The 24,611-nt window shown below is 38.9% G+C and overlaps 1 protein-coding gene across 1 annotated transcript in view; it reads left to right on the top strand.

The window, feature by feature from the left end:
* The window catches only part of LOC117473862 (zinc finger protein 385C-like), a 63,704-nt gene that overhangs the window by 6,156 nt on the left and 32,937 nt on the right, over positions 1-24,611 (top strand). The window contains exon 2 of the mRNA XM_034119795.1: positions 19,245-19,514. Within this exon, the coding sequence (XP_033975686.1) occupies positions 19,245-19,514 (270 nt within the window). The remainder of the gene's footprint in view (positions 1-19,244; positions 19,515-24,611) is intronic.

The following is a 24,611-nucleotide window of genomic DNA, read 5'->3' as shown; positions in this document are numbered from 1 at the left end:
TTTGTGTGTGTGTGTGTAGGTGTCGACGCCCACATATGTGTGTGTTGCCTGTGCATGCACATTAACATACTTGTGTGATAGTGCGGATGCATGACTTTAAAATGTCCTTTATAATGGGAAAAGAAAGAAGAGAATTCCGTATATTTAGATGATTTAGCACTGGGATATTTAATTTTGTATCTACCATCTATGAACTGCCAGTGTTAGTGTCCCATGATTCCTTCCTTAAAACAAAACCCTAGTAACTGCTAGCACTGAACATGTAAAACAACTCAGAAGGGGCACCTGGATGTTCTTCTTGCAGCAGATGAGGTTTTCTTTTCTCTATGAATATTTCTCACCTATTTACAGCTTGCCATCGTCCAGAGGGGACAATATTTAAACAGGTTTCTGCAGTGTGTGTTGTTCGCTAATCGCCAGTAATCATCCAGTAAAATCCGAATTAATTTCTTTGAAGAAATGCATAGGACACCCTCGTCTTGTTGAGAGTAAAAGCATGTTAGCGGTTGTCAGGCCTACATATAGCAGTGAACCCAACAGAAAAACGATATGGGGGAGACATAATACAGCTGACGACAATCAAGTCCGACTTTTACAGAGACAAACAGCACCCTGGCCATTTTTAAACCATTTTCAACCTCCTCAGTTTTCCTCCGATTGAACAGCTTTGCTTCGCTCCAGATTTGTCATGCGGTCTCTTTTCATAAAATGATTTTGCTCTTTGTTCTTGCGTTAAATGGTGTGTTACATTCTCTCTAATGGCCATTGCTACTAAGCACAAAAGACCAGTCAAGCAGGCCAAATGAAAGGGTCGTTAATTGAAGGAGCCATTATGGCTCTGCTGCCCGTAGTGCCGCCTTTCTCAGACTGAATCACAGCAAGCTGAGGGTGAAGCCTCCGGACTGTTATGCTCCATCACAAGCTAAGATCATCAGTCATACGACTAAAATGTTGTTGTTTTTCAATACATCTCAAGAATCACTCATATGTTCATTATTTTAAGGCCCTATTGGGTAACAAAGTCTGATGATTTTTGTCACAATTTCTGCCTTTTTAGGGAATGTTTTCTTTAAATATTTTGGAAAAAGCGAAGGCTCATTCTACTACAGTACATTCCCTGTTGAGAATTCAACTCGGGTGATAGATGAACGTTTCAGGGCAACAGCTGCCGAGAGTTGCATATTGTCTTATATTGCAGAAATACTTCGTCATTATTTTTGTTCAGTGTTTTTGCAGAAACTGTCCAAAAGACTTACTTTACACTGTCAACGCAAGTAGTGTTTACCAGTTACAGAGAGTTGGAAGAAAGTGGGGAGTATAACAAATGTGATAACAACATACTCTTTTTAGCCACTTGGGGACAGCAGATACGAGTTATGAACTCAAAATTGACATATTATCATCTTTTAAGTTGATCTGATAGTACATAGTGTAATACCTTAACACAAAAGATCATGTCAGATAATGCTTGTCAGCATTAACTGTATTTAATTTTGTTCGAGGGTGATAACAGTTTGATTGAATTACCTGGCAGTCAGGCTGGTTTATTTGTTAAAAAATCCATCCAGTGCTTCTCATTGCCCAACCACCTTAAGGAACCGCTGAGATAATTCAGGCAATTAAACCCCTTTTACCTAGGGAGTGCTACCTAATTAAAAGGCAATCCAATTTAGCCTGTCAGGTTTCCAATACGAGTCAGTGCTGATAAGGACTTGGAGGATGGATGGAGGGGAGCAAGACCGAGCCACCATCTTATCTGCAGTCATCTGCCAGCGTTGGGATGATTCGCTCCAGAAACAAAACACCATTGAGTTTATTCATGTGATTAGATGCCTTGGAAATTCTCATTGAATTGAAAAGCAACTAATTTCAAAGTCTGGCTGGATAATTACTAACGCAGGTAGCTAAGAATCAAAGTAATAACACATAGATCCTTTCTTGCACATTAGAAGCAGAATTACTACCGATGTCTGCGGCCACGGGGTCTCTGGGTCTCTGGGACTGTATACATTGTTTAACATTTTTAGAAGTTAGTAAACCCATTTATTTTGCTAATATCATTTGTACTAGGAGATAAGTGACTGTAGCTCCTTTCCTTAAACCTTAAAAAGCTGATTTCTTTTTTTATAACTGCTTCGGAGCATTGAAAAAAAAGTCAATTAGCTTTAGATTCTTTTAACCGACAAAGACTATTGTGTCTATATGCTAAAATGAATGATATGAAGAAATGCTAAACAGACTGCTACTACTCCGGAAATTGGTTTTGTTGCTAATTCCAATAGGGAATTAGCGACAGCTGATAAAAGCTTCCATGAAGTGACCACCTTAATGTCTAGCACTCTGCTCTTTGTTAATGGTAATTATTGCGCTAGCTTAGTGAATCAGTGCTTTTTGTAACACTGCATTGTCTAAACTCCCTCCTTCACCGGTGCACCAAGTCCTTTTTTAACATTCACTCACTTTAATTTCCACTTTCATATGCAGCAAAGGGTTCACACTGTAGAGAGCTATCTGCTGTGATTTTCTTTTACATTTGTAAAACAGCACCGCCTGGTCCGTGTGATTTGCAGCTAAAAAAATACTTTGCATGTCTTTAAACTGTTTGAGATGGCTAACGTTCGTAAGATATTTCAAATGCATTTTCAACATATCAGTGACAATAATTTAACATGAGGCAGGCAAGAGATACACAAAAGTTAAAAAGTGATCTCTTGGATACAAAATATTCTGATTTGAATCCCATTGTGATTGCCTATATATTTCAAGAATTGCTTGTCTTTGCTCACTTGAAGCCATGTATCTATATAAATAGCCAGCAGTTACACAGAACAGACTACATACTTCACACAAAGTATATTTTTATATGATAAAGCTAGACATGGGCCAGACAAATGACATTTCTTAGTCATCCTCATTAGTCATTGCTGCCTCCGTGCTCCCCTCCGCCCACCTCCTGCTATCACTCAACATGGAAAGCATACGTTTCCCCTCCATATGGAAGGATTTTCTACTTGGCATGCCATCAGTTTACATAAACATATTTAGCATTTTGCTGTAGTTCAACAAACAGTGAGAATACAAGCTAAAGCTGAGAATCGTTTTTAGAGGGCGGAGGAGAGACAAATTGAGATATGGTGCGTGTCTCTGTGATTGAGATGTCACGAGTCCCTGCTGCAGTGTTATCGGCGTCACGCAGAGACTGATCCCAGAGCTGTCAGGAGCACGAAGCCCAAAGGGAAAACAGGCAGGAAGTGGCTTGACCCTGCTCTGCCCCGGCTGCTCTCGATGTGTAAACACGTGTTCACGCCTGTGTTTCCGTGTATTGAATAGACCTCAGCCAACATTTCTTAAATCGCTCCATGGGTTGTTTTCATTGCCAAAGCTATATTCAGAATTTGAACTGTAATAATAAACTCGACCACCCCACTGCCTAAACATTTGAAATAAACATTCAGCAAACTAGTTAAAAGCTAGATATTGAAATTAACGGAAAATGATCTGTTTATAAACTTGTCAGTTACTTTTGACTATTTAATTGTTGTCTTAATGGATGAACTGTTTTGACATTGTTCCAGAAGATACCTGTGAAAGTCATTGTGATGTAGAGCTTTTCTAAAACACAGCTGATAGCACGAGGGGAATAGTGTGCTTGTAGCTCTGACTACAACAAGAGAAACACAAATAAAACACTCATAGACCTAAAAAAGAAGCCCTTTCCTTACAGCCTTTAAAAACCATCTTCAATAGATAATGAAGCATCTGATGAGTCCTCTAAACATTTAGTATTCTTGTATGTTTATAATGCATTTTATGAGAGGAAATACATCTGAATCATAATCAGATAGCACGGGAAACATATTCCATGCTAATTCTTGCAATAAACCCCTTTTGTTAAATGCATAAAAGAGAATGTAGGTCAAGTCTTGTTTTGAGTGTGGAAGGAGAAAGAGGAGGATAAGAGCTGACTTCCACAACCCACGTCTCCCTGTCAGAAAAGAAACAGCCCAGTTGTCTCAACTAATCCATGTCATTATGATCATCTCCCTCGCCACATGTAATGTCCCTGAACCTGCCTGAACGATCTTTGAAACTAGCAATATCTATTCAATTTAAAGCATTGATTTGATGTGTTATTCTTATTTTATTAAAAGTCTTACGCTTTTCTTGTTAGGGATGTTTAGATATACACAATTATTATTTTTATTTGTGCCCTGACTGTGTACACATGCAGTACAATACAATAAGACCGTGCTTTGTTATTTTTCCACTGACTATTCAATTTGGGCGTCGATTTTGGGGTTGTGTTAAGAAAGCGCTCGATGTAGCCTGAACGTCTCCAGTACAATTCAGGCTAGCTTTATCTCATGTCAACACTTTCTCCCCTTCTTGTCTCCAAATCCTTACTGTATACAAAAGTTCATTTACATTTCAACAATAGCTTCGAGGAATTTAAATGGAAAAATCTAGGTTTGCTTGACTCATTCAAAGTTGATTCTTAACAGGTTGAAACAACATAACTCTTTTACCCTGTTTCCAGTCTTTATGCTATGCCAAGCTTCACTGGCTACTTGTAGCTTCATAAATACCAGACAGACAAGTGACAAAAAAGCGAATAAGCTTATTTCCCAAAATCATATTGGTCAACAACCTAACCACAATGTATTATATCCCATTTTGTACAAAACAGCTAATGGATTGTTTGATTCATCACCAGGTGTAACAAACAGAACGTTTTGTATTGAATGCTGTGCCATATTTTTTGCATCAATTACCCTTCAGATTGTATGCAAGTTTTGACAAACAAGTCACTTTCCTCATTTCCTCTGTTTGCATGTGACTATAAGCAGTGTCCCATACTCTGCTGTCATTCATGCACAGGTCACATTAGCTCTGGTCCCCCTGCAGCCGGAGGGTTTCCCAGATGGCCTATGACAGATGCCCACGATTGCTGTTGCCCTTGGTAGGAGCACATTTCCTCCCTCCAGATAGAAAAACTAAAATATGTCCTCACACAACGTCCCAGTTCTCCTATTTGCCCTAGTCTGATTCCCCGCCCCCCCGACCCCGCCCCCCAATTTAACATATGTGTCTATTTTGTCTCTCAGGCTGTATATCTTTGCTCATATATTAAACTATCTCACTTTATTCGAGCACCTAAATCCCATTTTGGTTTTCCCAACATCCTCTCCCGTCCTGCTGCACCATTCATCGTCCTTGGCTTGATCCCATGTCCTCTGCTCCTTTTTTATCATAGAGCTGGATGCTAACCAAGAGTTTTATCCACAACGAGGTGTCCAGTCTTTTGTCCTTAATGTGCTGTCACTGGGTAAAGAACATGGCAGAGACTCATCCTGTTATCTTACCCTGTCAGGCCCATGTGGTATTGGAGTGTCTTTGAAATATCTGCTTCAAAGGAAAGATACAAAATTCTCTTTTTGCACGTTTTCTGAGAGAGTAAATGCATAGATATATTTTAATGTATTGTGTTCCTAAAAAGACTGTTGGTTTCCAATCAGTTATAATTTAATTTATTTATACATTGTATGAAAATACAGTGAACATCTGTTTTTGTTTTACTTGCAAAGAAAACTTCACTTCCAGTAAAACGTCGTTACTGCATAATGATGAAATACTTTAGCTTTGACAAAACACAAACGGGCATTAAATTCATTTTGAAGTATTTGAGCAAGTGGATTTTCAGTTAAAGAAATGAATGGAAACTAATGGCATCTTAGAAAGCGGTCAAACAACTACTAATAAATCTATAACAACATCTACTGTATAACTAGAGAATGCAATTCCTGAAGAAATTGCTAGTGGGAATGCTTTATGCTGAAAAGCTGACACTAAACTGCTATGCTGAAATGTAATGTGTAAGAAGAAAGTGAAGAATTTAGATTGAAATGATACATGAACACTGGGGGCTTGAATGTGTGATGAGTGAAGAAAAGAAAAGAAAAAAGCTTGGAAAAGCAGCAGAATATTTGAACTGCAAACTTTTGAACTAACTTGATGGTGAATGATCTGTCGCCATGGCAACGGCATTTGATGACACCCCATAATACGCTTAGATGCGTTGATGGCTGCATCGTTACCAAACCTGTGAAGTTTTGGGCCGTTTGAAGCATTTTCACTGAAGTTATGAGAAGGGACATCGTGTTTTCCAATCTCCAGCATACTTGAAATTCCACCGAGGCCGCGTCCTTGGTTTGGGGGAAATTTCGCGGCTGCACATGGGTAGACTAGAGATAAAACTCTTACATGTGAACATTTTGTGGAAGAACCATAACAGATATCTGTGAAATTTGAAAACGTGAAGGAAGTTGAGTATCTGAAGTGCAATTTTTGTGTACTTTCGGGTTAATAATGTGGCCTTTTTGGCAGTTTAACTAAAGGTGTGCGGCTGCTGCTGTGAGGAAATATCAGCCTGAAATTATAATGGGTTTCAATGGAGACATGTTGAACGTTTTTGTCACTTCATGCCCTCAAGAGGCATTTTGTTTAATTATTTTAGCTTAATTATTTGTCATTTTTCAAGCTACGAGATGTTTTCCTACGTTTGTCATGAAAAATTATGTCTCAGGAATGTAGCGTTTGGGAATTATGGCAGTTTTTTAAAAAAAATATGAAGGCAAATTTCAAGATTTCCTACCCTCTAGCTGTGACATCACGCACTCTAGTTAATGTTAAAATCTGAAGAAAGCCTCTTTACCAAGGTCTGAACAATGTTTAATATCTCTAAAAGTAAGAATCAGATTTAAAAGTTGTGTTACACGAATAATGTCAGAAAGATGTTTAACATTTTAAACTTGGAATGAGGTTTCTGAGTGAAAGTATGAATGAACAGTTACTGTAGCAGTTGAAGTCACATGAAGATTGTTCAAGTCTGAAGATTTTCTCCATTGACTTCAATGGTTAAAAATGGGATGTATCTCTGGAATTATGAAAGTTATGAATGATAAAAGTAATAGCCATCGATTCCCAACCGAGCTGAACGTTTTGATGTTTGAACGGAGTTTCTGCGATGTTGAATGCAGGAGGAGAAGAGGTGCAAAGTTCCGGCGGAATAATAATAATTTTGTCCGTAGAAGAACATATAGTTGGAATGCTGTATCAGCATGCTGTCCCACTTTGGTATGCTTATGATGAGTGAAATACAAAGTGTACAATGTAGGATGTTTTATATGAAACAAGCTAATAAACAAGCATTAACACAGTGTGGTGCTTCAAACGTTACACACCATAATGAAGTAGGAGTTCTCTGGTAAAACTCAAATTGTCCAGTGCAAATATTCTGTGTGGGTTATTTTATTTCTGTCTCCATATGACAGTCATTCTACTTTGCCATGTGCAGGAAGACACGTCAGCTGAAGAGAGTCCACCTGGGGGAAGGAGATTAGATTTGGTCCTTCCTGACTGTTGCCTACCTCAGCAGTGTTTATGTGGAGCACAGAACTACCTTTTTAAGTGAATGTGTCAAGGTTTGTGCTGCGGGAAGATGAAGTGCAAGGACAGGGATTTATTCTCAATAGACTCGACCACTGGGTTTCTACGGTTATGAACAGTGTGCTAAATACCGGCCCATACAGTTATTAGATTCCTTCTAGTTCCCTTCACCGAAGCAATAACATTTAAGAAAACAGCTGCGATATTTGGGGAATTAAAAAAGTGTTATAGTATTTATTGGTATGGTGATTATAACATCCTATTGTTATATCAGATTAGCTTACTTCAGTGTTTCTACAGCAAGAGGTTATTTGTATGGGTCAGAACATGCAATAAAAGGATATTTATTGTTTAACATATTCAGTAAGTCTTGGCAAACACTCACTCACTCACTCTACAATGACCACACCTATAACATAAAGCCTTTAGTATTACAGAAACACAGGTCTGAGGTTGTCTCTGTTCTTCTTCTGGGCTATCTTTATGAGTCCATTCCAGAGAACAGGGTCTTGACTTTGAGGCAACATTTGGATACATTTTCCTTAGTACTTGCTACTTTAAACAGTTCTGCTGGTACATTTTACTCTTTGTTTTTGGTCACTGGCGGCCACGGAAAATCATCACATAATCCTGCACATAAACATGACGGCAGCTGCCAGCCTCATCATTCTCAATCATAATATAAGGCAGCTTGTCGGGATCAAGCGGATAGAAATAAATTCACCATACCAGACTGACCATGTGGTGTGTCTGTGTATGTATAGTTGGTGTGTAATAGTGTGTTACTATTAGCCAGATGTATTCTGATGTCTGAGTGGCACTGTGGCTTTATCATGTGGCTAGGGTGAATCAGCAACTCAAAATGTCTTAAAGATGTGATATTTCCTTGATGCAGGAATCCACTTTTTTTGTTGTTGTTATAAGCAAGTACAGAGAATGGTTGTATCTTGAGAAAACATAGATGGACTTCCTGATTAACCAATAATGCCTTTACACCTGTAGGACAATCTTTAAAACCTTTGGGAGGGAAGAGAAAACATGTCTTTGTCTATTTCTCTATTGGGTGCAGTTGATTTTCTTGGAACAACTGATGCATTGGACTTACAGTAAGGTTCTCTGTATAAAGTGGAAAGATATGAGTGCATTATCTTTTCGTCCTGTTAACGACTTGTCTTCAGCTTCCACTACACCGAGACATCAGAATCGATCAGCCTGCACACCAAAACATTTCAGACAATTTCTGCTGGAGGGAATTACAGCGTTGAAGAAAGAGAGGCTCGAGAAAGTAGTTGATGTGTGTGTGTGTGTGTGTGTGTGTGTGTGTGTGTGTGTGTGTGTGTGTGTGTGTGTGTGTGTGTGTGTGTGTGTGTGTGTGTGTGTGTGTGTGTGTGTGTGTGTGTGTGTGTGTGTGTGTGTGTGTGTGTGTGTGTGTGTGTGTGTGTGTGTGTGTGTGTGTGTGTGTGTGTGTGTGTGTGTGTGTGTGTGTGTGTGTGTGTGTGTGTGTGTGTGTGTGTGTGTGTGTGTGTGTGTGTGTCCAAATTTGAGCATTAGTGCTTGTTTATTTGCTTATTGTTCTTGAGGCGGATTCTCTAGCTCTTCTGTGAGAAACTGTGTGTTTATTGTGTGTGGGGCTCCTCAGATACCAGTGGTCTAATTAAAGAGCTGGCATGTCGGAAACCTGTCCTCCCTCTTTGTTTAACAGTGGGCCTAATCTCCTGCTACACAGTGGTTTGGGTGTGTGTGGATTGTGTGTGTGTGTTATCTTTTGATTGCTGTGAGGTGTCTACAAGATGGATGCCAAACCACCACAGACATTTGTTGGGCCCCTGACCATAGATACCCCAGAGGACTGTGTGTATCTCGCTGTGTGCTTGTGTGTGTGTGTGTGTGTGTGTGTGTGTGCACGCTTGGTTGTTCATTTACACATGAATTTAGCATGCTTCTGGGGCTCTTGAGCATCTTGGGTTGCCATGAAGTTTAAGTCAGGACATTGTTGAAAAACATTGCTGATTATCTTTCAGTCGAAAATAATTACCTCTTTTATTAAATTGCCTTTTTTTAATTTATTTTTTGTTTATTTAATAACTTTTCTTAAAGATTGAACTTGAAATAACTAGAAGCTACATATTTTTCCTCTTTTTCTTTGAGAGTAACGCTGCCATTTCTCTTCTCGTCACTTCAAAAAACATAAGGAAAAGAAGTTCTTAAAAATAAACGGTGAGCATCTTTCCCTCTTATCACCTCTACTGAAATTTGATCTCCTTTATGTTGCCGGCACCTCGGCTCGGCAGTAAACTTTGAATGGTCGGTCAGACACTAGTGGGTAATTTAGTCTTTTTATAACCACAATATTAATTTCATCACGTTGCTATATGGCTCATTGACCTAATAATGTAATAAAAGTATGTGAGGCTGTCAGCAAACATTGCTGATATACAGTATGGCTCCGTTTACCTTGCCAGAACTTCATAATGACAATTCGGCCAGATTGTGTAAAACAAACTGTTGGGAAAATACTGAATGTACTCTTCCAATATCAGAGTAGCACATGATAACAAAGGCCCTACGTAGCTGTGTACGTGACAGGATGTATGATTACCCAGAAGAGCGTCAGGACACACTGTTTTAGGCATATGATAGCTATGTGACAACGATTTACATGATGATTCAGTTTCTATGGAGATAGCCATATGACTCTCATATTTATTGCTTACGTGGGCCTTAGCGAATCTGAACTAAACATTGAATACTGCTTTGAACCGGTATTCATGTATCTTGTGACTGAATAATACCCTGTCTTGTATATAAAGCATGTGAAGGACACTGTTTTGGGAACTATTTATCCCATGCAGCTCTGTATGTGATGACTACTTCCATTCTTGCAAGGATAATAAATACATGTACCCTGATTATTGAAGCTCAAGCCGACACCAGACCAGAAGAATTGACAAACTCTACCTTTTTAATCACCATTTTGCATCATATAAACAGTTAAAGTGCATTTTTCTGATCGACTTAGTCAGAAGTAGACTGCAGTCCTCTATAGTCATTATTTCAGAGCTTACAGAATAATCGACATGGTCTTTTAAAGTGTATGTCACTGCCTTCATGTGTCCCAATCCATACAGTACACAGTGTAGATGTCCCATGTTCTCCGTTGAGTCCAATGGAAATGTAGAGACTAAAAATATGCTCCCACTTAACAGCTCCCACTCACTTACCTAACAGTGTGAATCACTGCATTATACGTATGAGTGGAACATTTTCTAGATGACCTTGTCATAGAGATCTCACACACAAAATAGCACTCATGCTGTGAGGGTATGAATGCCAACACAGTTGTCTCTATATGATACATGCAGTGTGTATAATGAGCCAGTGTGTTGCAGAGGGGCGTTGACTATGTTTTTGAATGTTAATGTGTTGAATGCACCTGTGCGTGTCTGTGTGTATCTCATGTGTGTGTGTTTATACTTTATTGAACCCTCACAGTGAGTCATGCTTCTCCTTGGACTCCTTTCATAATAAAAAGCTCTTTGTCATCCTCAAACTAAATGCACCACAGAGAAACATCTTCGGACAATCTTTTACTTTACCACTAACAACATGTTCTGTAAAAGGGTTTACAAGGTGGCAATTAAATCAATTTATTTACCAATGTATAACTTCACCAACTCCCCATTGCCACACCAAGCAACAGCCAGATACAATACTTCCCTTAGTGTTTGTATTTTGGGCTGCAAGTAGAGATTGTTTGATTTTATGGCTTTATTATTTGCCATTTATTGAAAATATTACGTTGAACAATGAATGTCTTTGTCTGTAAAATTACAGAAAATAGTGAAAAATACACTTCATAATCTTTACAATGTAACAGCATGTCCCCTTCCAGAAGTGTTATTTGTCTATCCCAGACTCTTAAACCCTCCCTTTTTCGTGTTAGTTTTTTTCCCGCCTGCCCCCTTTTTAGATTTTTTTGTTGCCTCTTCTGACTGCTTGCCTTTTCTGTTGCATTCTCTCTCTTACTGCACCTAGTCGGGATAGGGACAGATAGTTTAAAATAAGAATCTGTGATTTGAACAGAATCAACTATTTAATGACTATTTAACATCTATTACTTGATTACCTTTAGCAGGTAATTGCTTTTTGATGTTTTCAATGTCACAGATGTAACATTTAAGAAGAAAACTGGCTTAAAAACGGTGTGGATATTTGAAACGTTCCACAACTGAAACAGTATTATTCTCTAATTGAATTCATCCTTGTTTCATCTCAGAGATCAATACATCTCATCACACTGACATCTTACAGAGTACACTCGCATCCATTTATCGCTGCCTTTCTCCAGCCACCAATCAGTAAAATGCGGCTCTTTTGTCCGGTTCTTTGCCTTCTCTGTGCAAATTACACCATAATTGAGCTGCAATTTGAGTGAAAAAAGCCTCCAATTCATGTTTTCGGCAGATGTGTGCAGGGTTGCCTAGCAACACAACTGTAATTGTAGTCCACCTGCTGCTCGCTTGTTCAGTATGCATTTCGACTGTCAGGAGTGAAGAGACATGTCGGTGTTGGCGTTTTTTATGTGGTGTCTTGCCTTGGTAAATAATCTTCATCTGAATGTATTACATCTGGACACACTCATCACTTTCATATATAGATCTGATGCAGCGATTAATAGAAATGCCAAGAATATTAGTCATATTTCTCCAGGGTCCAGTTTTCCATGTCAAGCCAGAAACTTTCTCTGCTGTCGTCTGCTGCTGTTTTCATGGAACGGGGGCGACAGGTGTTGAGACGTGACAAGTCATCTTGGGCCAAGCCTCTGGAACAATGCCACTTTTTTAAAAAGAGCATATGCTTGTGTCGACACTTCCCATTCACAGCTGCATTGCGTATCAACGATAAAGGTCCCTTTCTTAACACATCTGGATTAGACATGCTCGTTCCAGGAAGTTTCCTAGATCCCACACCAGAATGAACTTCAAAAGTTCACAGGCTCAGGTGGATTAAAATCCTGGAGGGTGTTGAATTTGTTCTCTCTTTGTGCTTTAAGGTCAGTCTAAACAGAGGACTTAGTTCCCTGAAATATATTCTTAGGCCATCTTGTAATGTATATGTGATTATTTTGGATTTCAAAGGCTTTCATTGTATGGAGACAAACAGGCAGTGTGCAAAATAAACATTACTCGGAACCTAGCCAATATGGTGTAATAGATACAGTTGCAGGGAATCAAGTTCAGCTATATATAGAGAATTACCACTCTGTACTAAGTCCCCTTGAGAAGATATAGGACAATGATCCGCATGATGACAAGTGCTTTTATCATATCATTAATGCAATGGAACCAGATCTTTTAACACAATTTAACCCAAGTCAAAATGAGCAGCTCTTCCGCTCTCTTTGAGCAACAATTGTAAGTCAGTGGAGAACCTGATATATCCAATAATGTTTCATTCCAAATCACTTTTTTTTGTACTCTTATCCATGCTACAGCTTTTTCCCCCTTATTTGTCAAAGCTCAGTGATAAACAAGTTGCCCCCGGTGTGAAACCAGGGCACATCAAAGCAGGCAGCACATCACACAGATGGGGAGCGCAGCTTGAAGGAAACAGGTTGATCAGGCTGCCAGTTTTAAAGCTGCCTGTCTGCTGGTTGGACTGTTCCTTTATTCACCATCCCAGATTGCCAGCCTTAAGAGTGTATGCTACTTCTTGTTTCTTTCAATGACAGTTCTCACAAAGACTTTGTATTGTTTAATGGTTTACATATATACTAGTAGTTTTAGTTTAGAGCCACGGTAGCGAGGCGGTTCAGTGGGCGTACAAAAGAAGCTTTGGAGGGAGGGCCCCGTTTAGGAAATTGCTTTTTCGTTTTTATTTGACTAATTTAGTTTTGTACTTAAGTTGCCATTTCTGGGTCACTAAAGAGATGTGATTTGCAAAACTGTACTTTTAATATAATGTGACTCCAAATAAAGAATACAAAAAAATAGATAATAATTGCTCAGTGGCACATGAAGCCAACATGGCCTGACTCGTGGGAACAGAAATACCCAGATCTTCCGTGGATCTTTCACTGATCTTCCCCCATTGGACCATCAGAGCATGCACACTTATAGGGATTCAGCTTAAAGTGCATTTTACAACTTTTATGATGATATGCTGATTTACACACATCTTTCCCAATGCTAGTCAAGGGAAAAACATATCTTTGGGCCCAATCGGGGCACTTCCTTGGGGCCTGGGCTTTACTTAAACTCATTGGTGTGTTGAGCTAATAGCTAATGTTGCTAACACCTTTTCATCATTTTTATTGACATATGGAATCTGGTTCTTTGTGTAATGCAAATGATAGCTCTGCCCACCTTCTACCTGAGGCTATGATAAGTGACAACCCCTTAGCGGCTGAGAAGCAACCTTGAGATAAGGTCCCTTTCTCTTCCCATGTAATGCCCTAATGTGCACTACCAAATACGTGACCTCACTCTTTCTTCACAGGACTCTAAAACTGTGCATTAGATATAGTGTTTGTCATATCTATTCAAAAATGAGTTGAAAAAGTATATCATTGTCAGAGAGCAAAGTGATTGATCCCTCATGTATGCAGGACCCATGCGGAGTCCATTAACCTCTAGCCACTCATGAGTACATATACAGTCTATGGTGAGGCCCTTGATAGAGTAATTTATGAGTTGACAGGTCATATCCATGCAGCTGTCTCAGATCATAAAGCAAAGATGTGGAGCACGCAGTTGGCCGCGGGGAAAGTTGGTAGAGTGTCACACAAAGAGACTTCAAGCAGGTGAACTTAATTGTATCTGCTGTGTTGTTTGCCTGGTCATTAGTTGGAATCCTTTAACAAGATGCAAAGGCTGGGTGTAATACCACTGGATATTTGGGACATTTTCTCCTTTTAAGAGTTGTGCGAAATCAATAAACCGATAGTTTCAGATGCTATAGCTTTAAGAAAGATATCTCTGTCTATTTCTGTCTCAAAAATATATACTATGGATAATGTTTTTTGTTATATTGCAAAATCCCATCTGCCTCTGTTTCAGAGCATTTTAAGTATGAGCATAAAACGCCAAAATTCAGAACACCCTTTTTATGAGTTTTAAAGAATTGGTGTCTCGATTAAAGCAAAATGTGACAGAGTGCATTGGGAAAAGAATAATGTCATATTCCTATCAAGTCTGACTATTTTTCTCCTGAAAACATGGCGCCAACTTCTGCTTACTTTAATGAACATAATACTAATAACGTAATAATGGTAGTGGATGAAAGCACTCAAAACACGCCTATAATCTTGCCTATTTTCTCATTGAAATCACAAATCTCTGATACACTTTGATGGAAACCTGGTAGTGTTTTTGCTCATGAACATTTGAAGAATTGGGTGTAATTTCTTGAACAGTATTACAATATTTAGTGATTTTAGACACAGTTCTTTCAGTAAGAAGTTGTCTTATGCTAATGGTTTCAACTTTATAAGGGGAATCAGGTCAGAGAAAGAGAGAGTACATAGAGCAGCATTTACGACCTTTGCTTTATATTCTTGGCTTGTGTGTCCTGATGGTGGACCAGCAGCCAGACAGGCTGGTGATGAGTGCTGGTATTTAAAGAGCTGCTGAGGTCAGATACTTCGCTACTAAGAGGCCAGCACAACAGATACTGCGTTTACAGATAAAGGTTCTGTGTTTCTGATGTTGAACTCGGAGCTTTCTGTATGAGGAAACTTCTCAAAAAACAAACTAGTTGCATGATAACTAGAGATCCTACTGCTGGCAGCTCCTTTGGAGTTATCTGAAACCACATGATACGTAGACTGAGCTCATGTCTCCTGCCTGGATAACACCAAACTCTCCTGTATGACAAAAAAAAGGAAATTCTGGAAGCAATTATGATTTGAATGTGATATTAGGGAACTGCAAAACGAATTCAGTTTTTGAGTGACAAGTTCCCTGTTAATTACATTTGTGTGTATCTTCTGCTGGTAGGAGTTTTTTAAGTTGTTCAGTTCCCATGATAATTTGCTCAATATCACGCTCAATTAGATGCTCTCCTTTTTAATGAGCATAGTTCAATAGTTTATCATGCATTAATTTGTTTTTTCTTATTCTCATTCAGTCTGCTTTGAGGTTTAATTTATTTCTAGCAGTCCACTTGTGCTCGGGAATTCTTAATTTCTCCATTTTATGTTGTCCTTTAAAAGATAATAGAGTCCCATCTGCTCATAATATATTAGGTTTTTCTTCTTAAAGTGAAACATAAACAAACATAACTTGGATTGAATGCCAAACAACTATTTTTACTTTTAAATGATCACATTTAGGCCTGAGATTGTCATTTATTCCAATTTTAAAATGCTTCATTGATATTATTTAAACTTGTGACATATCACATCAATCAACTGAGGGCACAGGAACAGATACAGTGAAAACGTTTTTATTTTGTGGGGCTTCATAATAGAAATCTTGGCCATCAAACACATTTAGTTAGTAATGGGAATTAGTATAATAATATACTGTTTATACAATAACATTGCATGATCTAACAACCTCTTTTTTCCCATTTAAATGTAGCAATATGGGACCAATGTTTTTCACTATTTAGTGTTCATTTTATTTAGTCTCTCCTTGCAACATAGGTATATGTTATATAATTGTTTTGGACACACATACAATTCAGCATAATTCCCTGTGCTAATATTGCTAGTGTTAAATGTTGTGAGAAGCTTTAACCTGTGTGTGTTAATAACCTTAAACCTTTTTGTGATAACTTGCTTGCAGATCACAATGAAATAACACATACACATGTGTTGCTCTTGTTAATGCTTGACAGAACAAAACACAAGGCACATACTCAGTAACTTGTTCTCTCTTCAGTCGTAATGAGAGCGCAAGTCAACGGTGTATTTCTGGGTTTCTGTCCAGATTATTGCCTTCCTGAGTTTGTTATAAACAGAAAAAAATCATCAATTCCTGTTTGACAATCTCATTCCAGTCGCGTTCATCACACCTAAACAGGGCTTTTCTTAGGATCGGATGTTATGTTACACTAAATATTTTTACAATCGGCAACACTGGCAAAAAGGAAATCTTAACAAAAAGAATAAATAAAATGCTTCAATGCTCCAGAAACGTAGGCCTTCATCTCTGTAGCAGAGGGCCGGGTGGTCCCAGCTGCAGGCGGAGGCCCGCTCCATCAGGAGGGCCGGGCTGTGGAGCAGAGAGCCAGCAGAGACCAGCAGCTGCTGCCCGAGCGGCACCCTGTGAGAAGTAGTTTTGTAATGAGGCTGTCGGGTGCCAACTCCAGCTGACCACATAAAGATGATGAGTGGAGCAGGGCGGGGGGCTCCGGTGTGATGGAGAGTTTACACCAAGACTACGTCAAGGTGCATGATCAGACCTTAGCAACAGGAGCAGCTTCACAGTGCTGCATGGTAAAACAATATTATACTTGTCACAATTGATTGAATTCAGGCTGATACTGACTGAAATCACTGAATTGGTGACAATAGGGAAATTACAATACATGTTATCTTTAAAATATGAATTCAAGTTAATCCTGATTAAGGTTTGTCCAATGTGATTATGCATTACAAGGGTTTACACCTGAATGAGATTACGTGTTACAATGCAGTTCTCTTTTTCCAATTTGCTGTGTCCTGGTTTAATAATAAATAAATAAAACTATTTAGTGAATTGATATATTTATTTTTGATTTATTTATTTAAAACCATATAATATTTAACCATATAATAAACCTCACAGATAAACAGATGATTAACGCTTTATTTATCGGCAAATTAATCTGTTATATTTCCTGAACATCTCTTGACAGGCTGAATCACGTCTCACAGTTTCTCTAACTCATTGTCTGAATATGAAATTGTCCTTATTCCATGAGTTTTCAACAACATGACAATTTGCATATTAAAAGAGGACTAAACTGACAAACTGTAGTTTTACCATCCATGTTATCCCTGCATGGAGAGACCTTGTCAATGCAAACCACCTTAAAGTATGTTAGACAACTCGCACCTCCCTCAGACTGACCCTGTCTGCGGTCTTCACATCAATACTGTCTGTGAAGCAGACCATTTACTCACAAAATGCTTTGGGCAATACAGCAACAGTCTGAGCTCCAGCCTAGTCTGATAGAACTGAGACATTTTCTTTAAAATCAGACAGTGAACAGCAGCATATTCCTGCCTGGGGCTTGTTTTGGGGAATACAATGAATTAGTTGTTGACATGTATTCATTGGTACATGTTCAGCAATCAAATCAAAAAGTACCAGCCAAGAAAAATAAATATTAGTTTCTCAATCAGTCAGTAGATTCACTGAAATTGTTCCTTTTTGTTTTAAGTATTTGGATGGACTAGGTTTTAAATGTGGTAAAGATTTATTAAGTAAATTAAGAAATCTCCATACTTTGGAGGCTGAACAAGGCATTTTTTGCACAAAAACTCACTTTAATGATTCATCGATTGTTAAAAGATCGACATTAATCGATTATTAATCTGTGAACTGAATTGCAATTGAAGACATCAACTTGGGCTCTGGGCAAAGGCCGGTTGAAAATCTGGACTGTCAGTCAAAATACAGAATTTTGCAATTATGTTACTAGGAATTATACATAATCCAGTCAGCTTTACATGTATTTCAAAACATATTCGCTGCTCCAATTACAATAGTTTAACATAATCTCTCTGAGGCAGGCTTGTTTATTTTCATACACCTTGTTGTGTTAAAATGCTCCTCAAACCATCTCCATCCTCACCAGCAGTAACTCATGTTCCTCTCCACCGGCAGCCCGTACTAAGACATCATTCATATAATCACGGTGATGATGGGCTACAGCTTTGAAGTCCCTGCTGCTGGTCGGAGGCTGATGAATCCCAGTGAACACATTTCCCTTCCACTTTCATCTCTCACCAGTCAAATTGAATTTCTAGAACGGCAAAGATTTTTTTTTTTTTTTTTTACAAGTGCTGCTTGCTGTTTGGCGGGGGTTGCGTTCACGAGGCGGGAAGGAAAAAATGTCCAGCACCATGAGGACTTAATTGATGCCATTATCATATGAACAGCAGCACCAAAACAATGAATTGAGTTAGACTTGGGGTGACATTTCCACATTCACAGCAGCGCTCGTGTTATTACTGCAGATTGATTTATGCTGTCAGTGTGCCGCAATCGCTCAGCCATTACAGGTATTAAGGCTGTGTGCTCACACAAAGAAACATGTAGCTTTTTGTTCCCCGGGAATCGGCTTTTATTATCTGTTAAATTGAAAGAAGCTGGAACAAGATACTTATCTGCAGAATGTACACGTCTCTGATGTAGTGCTGTGCCAGAGATAGCCAATTCCTTTCAGCTAAACGCATGTCTAAGGGTCGGGTTGTACTATATAAAAAATGTCATATACTGTGGCCTTAATTTGAGCTCTTTAATGGGATTGCATATATTATATTTGTGCATGCTGACAGTGAACGCTCTGGTAAAAGGATGTAGATAAAGTGATAAGCATGTTTATTTCTGCCTTTAAAATCTGTTTCGTAGAATGAAATAAAAAGCACTGTAATGGTGGTGCTCATCAAATTGCAGTTTGAATCACACTGAAGAAAAAGAGCAATTTTCCTCTGCTCTGAAAGGAGCCGCGCTGCTCTGTTGCCCCCCTGTGGAGACTTTAACTACAAACATTCTGCTGAAATGCCTCACAACAGGGCTGTGTTTTTTCTATTTCACATGTCAACACGTCTGATTAATACCCTTTTTTTATTTTTATTTCTCCAGATATGAAGCGTCCGAAAAGCCCTGACCCGCTGGAGAGTAGCCCTCCTCCCAGGAGTCAGGAGGGACATGAGGAGGAGGAGGATGAGGAGGAAGAGAGGAAGCTGGCGTCAGTGCACAGGGCCAAGAGAGAGCGTCGTCAGGGCAGCAGCAGTGCCACGATGTGCCAGGTGTGCAACATACAGCTGAACTCCAGCGCCCAGGCCCAGATCCACTACCGAGGGAAGACGCACCAGAGGAGGCTGCGCCGACTGGCCAAGGCCGTCACCACAGGTAGGGACGCTCCGATTTACTGATGTGTGGAGGTATGGGGAAACATGTAAAAAAAAAAACACTTCATCCATCCAATTTACATGCTACAGAAAAGAGCTTCAAGAATTGTTGGGAAAATACTGAATGTGCTCTTCCAATATCAGAGTAGCACATGATAACAAATGCCCTACGTAGCTGTGTACGTGACAGGATGTATGATTACCCAGAAGAGCGTCAGGACACACTGCTTTAGGCATTTGATAGCTATGTGACAACGATTAACATGCTGATTCAGCCTCTATGGATATAGACATATGACCAGGGGTTCAATTGGGCCGGGGCTGTCCGGGGCTAAGCCCCGGCACATAGGACGATGCTCTGACTTAATCACCCTCGCACATTTGTATTCCAAAAACGATATGTTAAAACTTTTCTTGTTCTTAATATAGACTATATTTAGGGTCGATATGTGTTGACTTTATTTTAAAATAGCAGATCTCTATGACCGGATATAGTTTTTCGGCTTAGTGAACGTGTCTCTGCTCCGATAAGGAGCTGCAGCCCGCAGCCCCCCCCGCCCGGACTCCGCTGCTCCTCCGTGCAGAGAGTCTGCAGCGGTGCCGCCAAACCCCCGACCCGTCCTGTAACACGGAGCCTATTTCCTAAACCATTCTGTGTGTGTGTGTGTGTGTGTGTGTGTGTGTGTGTGTGTGTGTGTGTGTGTGTGTGTGTGTGTGTGTGTGTGTGTGTGTGTGTGTGTGTGTGTGTGTGTGTGTGTGTGTGTGTGTGTGTGTGTGTGTGTGTGTGTGTGTGTGTGTGTGTGTGTGTGTGTGTGTGTGTGTGTGTGTGTGTGTGTGTGTGTGTGTGTGTGTGTGTGTGTGTGTGTGTGTGTGTGTGTGTGTGTGTGTGTGTGTGTGTGTGTGTGTGTGTGTGTGTGCGCGCGCGTAAAGCTGAGTGATGATCGGTCATAATAACACCAAATTTGGTGATGATTCAATCGTTGAAATGTACAGCATACTTTTGGCCATAATCTCGCAGCCCTACAAATGAACTGAGATTTCCACACAAATATTCTTTAGCAAGTGTGCAGAGCAATTTTGATTTAAAATAGCAATTTGAAGGTTAGATATGTGTATACATTTTTGTGTGTACATTAATAATTTAAGATATAAATTAATTCCAATTTATTTGTAGTACTTTCTATTTGTATTGTGTCATTTGGTGGCATCAATGTGTGCATTTGATACAGATAATGGAGCAGTTCCTTTAGGGCCTCATATACAGTATAGCCCTCAAGGTCTAATAATGAGATCCTCGACCCCCCCCCCCCCCCCTCCCCTCCACACAGAGCCCCCCCACATATCAAATCCCAATTTAACCCCTGCATATGACTGTCATGTTTATTGCTTACGTGGGCCTTAGCTAATCTGAACTAAGCATAGTATACTGCTTTGAACCGGTATTCTGCATCTTGTGACTGTAACACCCTCTCTTGTATTTGAGGCATGTCAAGGACACTGTTCGGGGAACTATTTTTGTCCCATGCAGCTCTGTAAGTGATGACTACTTCCATTCTTGCAAGGATGTATCCTGATATTGAAGACCAAGTCGGTGACGAGTGATATTTTTCTAACAAGAATTATCAGTCCATCTTAATTATGAGAAACTAACGCACAATGAATTTTTACCACCTGCTTTCAAATGTTGTGATCTAGTCAATCTTGTGATAATGAATGACCTTAAGAAAACTGGGAAACACAATTTAGATGTGATTATTATTTTGTAGTAACATTTTTAGTTAACCTTTACAGGTGGTTATTGAACAGGTGGCCTATTAGAAATTATAACAAATAAGGTCAGATAAAATAATCCCATCTCCCTTTAAACCTTGGCAGTCAAACTATTTTTGTTTTCTCTTTTAATTTGATTCCTGAGTTTAATGTGGATGCTTTTTGGAAAATTGTGTACAAAGGCTGAAAATAAATATGACTCCTACTGAGAACCTATTTCCTTTGCCAAGAAGAATGACCTACTGATTAACTGAAGAAAATTAAAATTATTTAGTAAAAAAGTGAGCAAGCACACGTTATCAAAAGAACATATCAATAAGATTTCTGTCTGTCATTGTATTTCCACTTTGTGCTAAGGATCAAGATGGCCTGACACAGTTAAAAGCTAAACAAATAGACTAATAACAACTATAATATTTAACTCAATGGTTAACTTTGAGGGTGTAGTTTACAATGCCGTTGTATTCTGTACCTCAAAGGGAATTTATTAAGAAGAATATAAAATGAGATTTGTTTTAAGACTTTTCAAGGTCAATTAAGACAACTTACAGTGGCAGAAAAAGGCCAGGTATAGTCCCAAATGAAGGAACTATGATAACAGGAAATGCACAGGTGTAACTAATAAAGTTAATGATGGCTCCATTACATTTAAATTGTCCCAGTAAGCCATGCCAGAGAGACATTAAGTGCAATAATGGAGAACAGGAGCATCTGAATGGGACAGAGACAGTTTATAAATTACCCCTGCGGTATTTTTTCCAATGATGAAAAGTTCAAACGTAAATGCCTAAAAAAACGACTATTGTTGGATCTTCAAACTTGTGTTATTTTGTTAATAAAAAAAAAGCAGCTGAAAAAGGACAACAGACCACTTATTGCAAGACAGGAACATTCAACATTGGCTGAAAGACTCATAAACTGCCTCAAAATGACCGAAGTTTAATCAACAGCTCTTACAGTCTGAACAAAAGCAGGACATTATGAACTTCTTCAAATTGCTATTTGCTGCAGGGCTTTTGTTATTTTGTCTTCTGCAGGGTTTTAATCAATTGTCACTCCATGGAGGGAGACTTTATAAGTAATAGAAACAAAATACTGCTTTGTCTCCAAGTCTAAAGCTTTGTCGATGCTGGAGTTTGTTACAAAGAAAATGTCCCGAATCTCAGCTTCAGTAACAGTGTAAGTGAATGTGACAGTGCAGGTACTAACAATGTCTCTTCTCAGAACCAGATAGACTTGATTTTACAACGGGGAGAAACTTGATTTTGTAAAGAAATAAAATAAAAAAATATATATTAACATGGAAAAGTCAAACAAAAAATGTACAAATTGTACTACCATATATATGATCAATAAATATGTTAGAACATGTATTTGTATAACTCATGCTGGGGCTCAGTCCCTTTGCAAAGCATCTGGATTCGATTCTGGCCTGTGACAGTTTCAATAACGACACTGGTGGCCTAAAAATATCTTTACAGTATATACATAATGTTTAACTATTAGCATTATAATGATATTATTGCTGAAAAAAAGGTATTGCTCAAATGTGCAGTACAGTGTAATTCAGTACAAATGTCAAAGTGGATCAAGTATTGCAGAGCTTACACATCTGTGGTTTTCTTTCTGATACATAGGGAAAAAAGCAGAAATGTAACATTTGGAGCCACCAAAAGCTGTCCAAAAATCTTCACTCTCATAGACACTTACTATGCAAGTTCTGCAAAAAATGTGCTTTCCAGCAGAAGTTGTGCTGATTGGTGTTTTTGGCAACCAACATGTTTTTCAGCACACTGGTGCGTGGTGTTTTATATATTGTTTATATGTAATATACTCTCTCTGTCACAGTCTTGGTAATGTTTACATCTGCAGACAATGAGGAGCTGTTATGTATTTGGTACATATTTGGTATTCCAGAAGAGCCCCTCGCCATTTTTAAGCATTTTGAGCACACCTGTTTTGAAGAGGGGCCATTAATCACCTTCAGTCACACCACCTGTGTCACTCTGCCACGCTGACCCGCCTGATCAATCAGCTCTCAGGAAAAGAGCCTCTAATGAACAACTGGCCAATCAGATGGCACTTTTTAATGTTGATTTATGAGGCTGTCTCTCTCTGTTGGCTTACTACACATATTTAGCTGTTCCAATCTAACACAGTGCATGAAATAAAATTATTACTTTATCCATTGTTTAATTTCTGCCTCACTTCAACCTCATTTTGATATCATCAGAATGTTATTGACTTTTTCTGTGTCAGATAATAGCTTTTGCAGATCATCATTCATACTTTAAAGTGTGAGACTGATCCGGAGCAGAAGCCATTTTTGGCCAAACTTAACATTTTTGATCAGGTCTTTCTTTGATTTTAGCTGCTGTAACTTTTATGGAAAACTGAGCCGATGGCCTAGTTTTGTACTTTTTAGTGCGGAAAAATACCTTTTTTGGAATCTTACTCCATTTCAGGTGAAGAAAACTCAGTTTTTCTCTCCACAATTCACAAGTCAATGACGATGTACTGCCATTAGGCAGCTTTGATTTGATCTCAGTATATTACAATTCAAATGTTTTGTCTGCATACTGTCAGGACTGTTTTACATAAACTTTATTTTCTCACTCCACCCTTGTACGAGACATACTCAAAACCCGCCTATATTTATGGAATTGGGTTACAGCTTATGTGTGATTGGGATAGCTGTAGACCTTGTTGGGACCATCTTTAAAGGCCACTACAATGTGAGAAACTGTATGTGACCTCATTCAATTTGTATTGCGCATCATTGCATGACTTCTAATTAGCAGCATCATCACTGACAGTTTAAACAGTCGACCAGCTGCAGGCCACAGTGATGGAGCGATCTCATCCGATAATTTGAAAGATAAATAGAGACTCACGGCAGATTTGTGTCAGTCCCTCGGGGTGAAGGTTCCTGTTGTAACACCACGCGGGGCGCTCAGTGATTTCACACATGTTTGTACTGTTCTAATGAACCCTACAGTGTTTCAACCCTTAGTTTGGGTTGATTTCAAATCAAAAATATCACAGACAAACACGTGACTGGCTAAAATTAGCCCTGAAATTGTTTATATTTGGGAAAATCCAAATAGAGCACAGACAGCTAACTAACCTGTAAATGATGCTTCAAAGACAAAGACCGCCTACTGTATGTTGTTGCCTGTGACTTCTGCTCATCATTTCATTGTTATGCTTTTGATTCTAGAAAATATCTAATATAATAGAAGTTGATACAAATATAGATACTTTGTCACAGTATATTCCATTTTGGATTATTTCTAACATTTCTGCAGATCTAAAGCATAGATTGTAA

Source organism: Trematomus bernacchii, unplaced genomic scaffold (assembly GCF_902827165.1).
Source record: "Trematomus bernacchii unplaced genomic scaffold, fTreBer1.1, whole genome shotgun sequence".
NCBI classification, from domain to species: domain Eukaryota; kingdom Metazoa; phylum Chordata; class Actinopteri; order Perciformes; family Nototheniidae; genus Trematomus; species Trematomus bernacchii.
The sequence above is the reverse complement of the archived record's forward strand: the minus strand, read 5'-3'. Positions and strand labels throughout refer to the sequence as shown.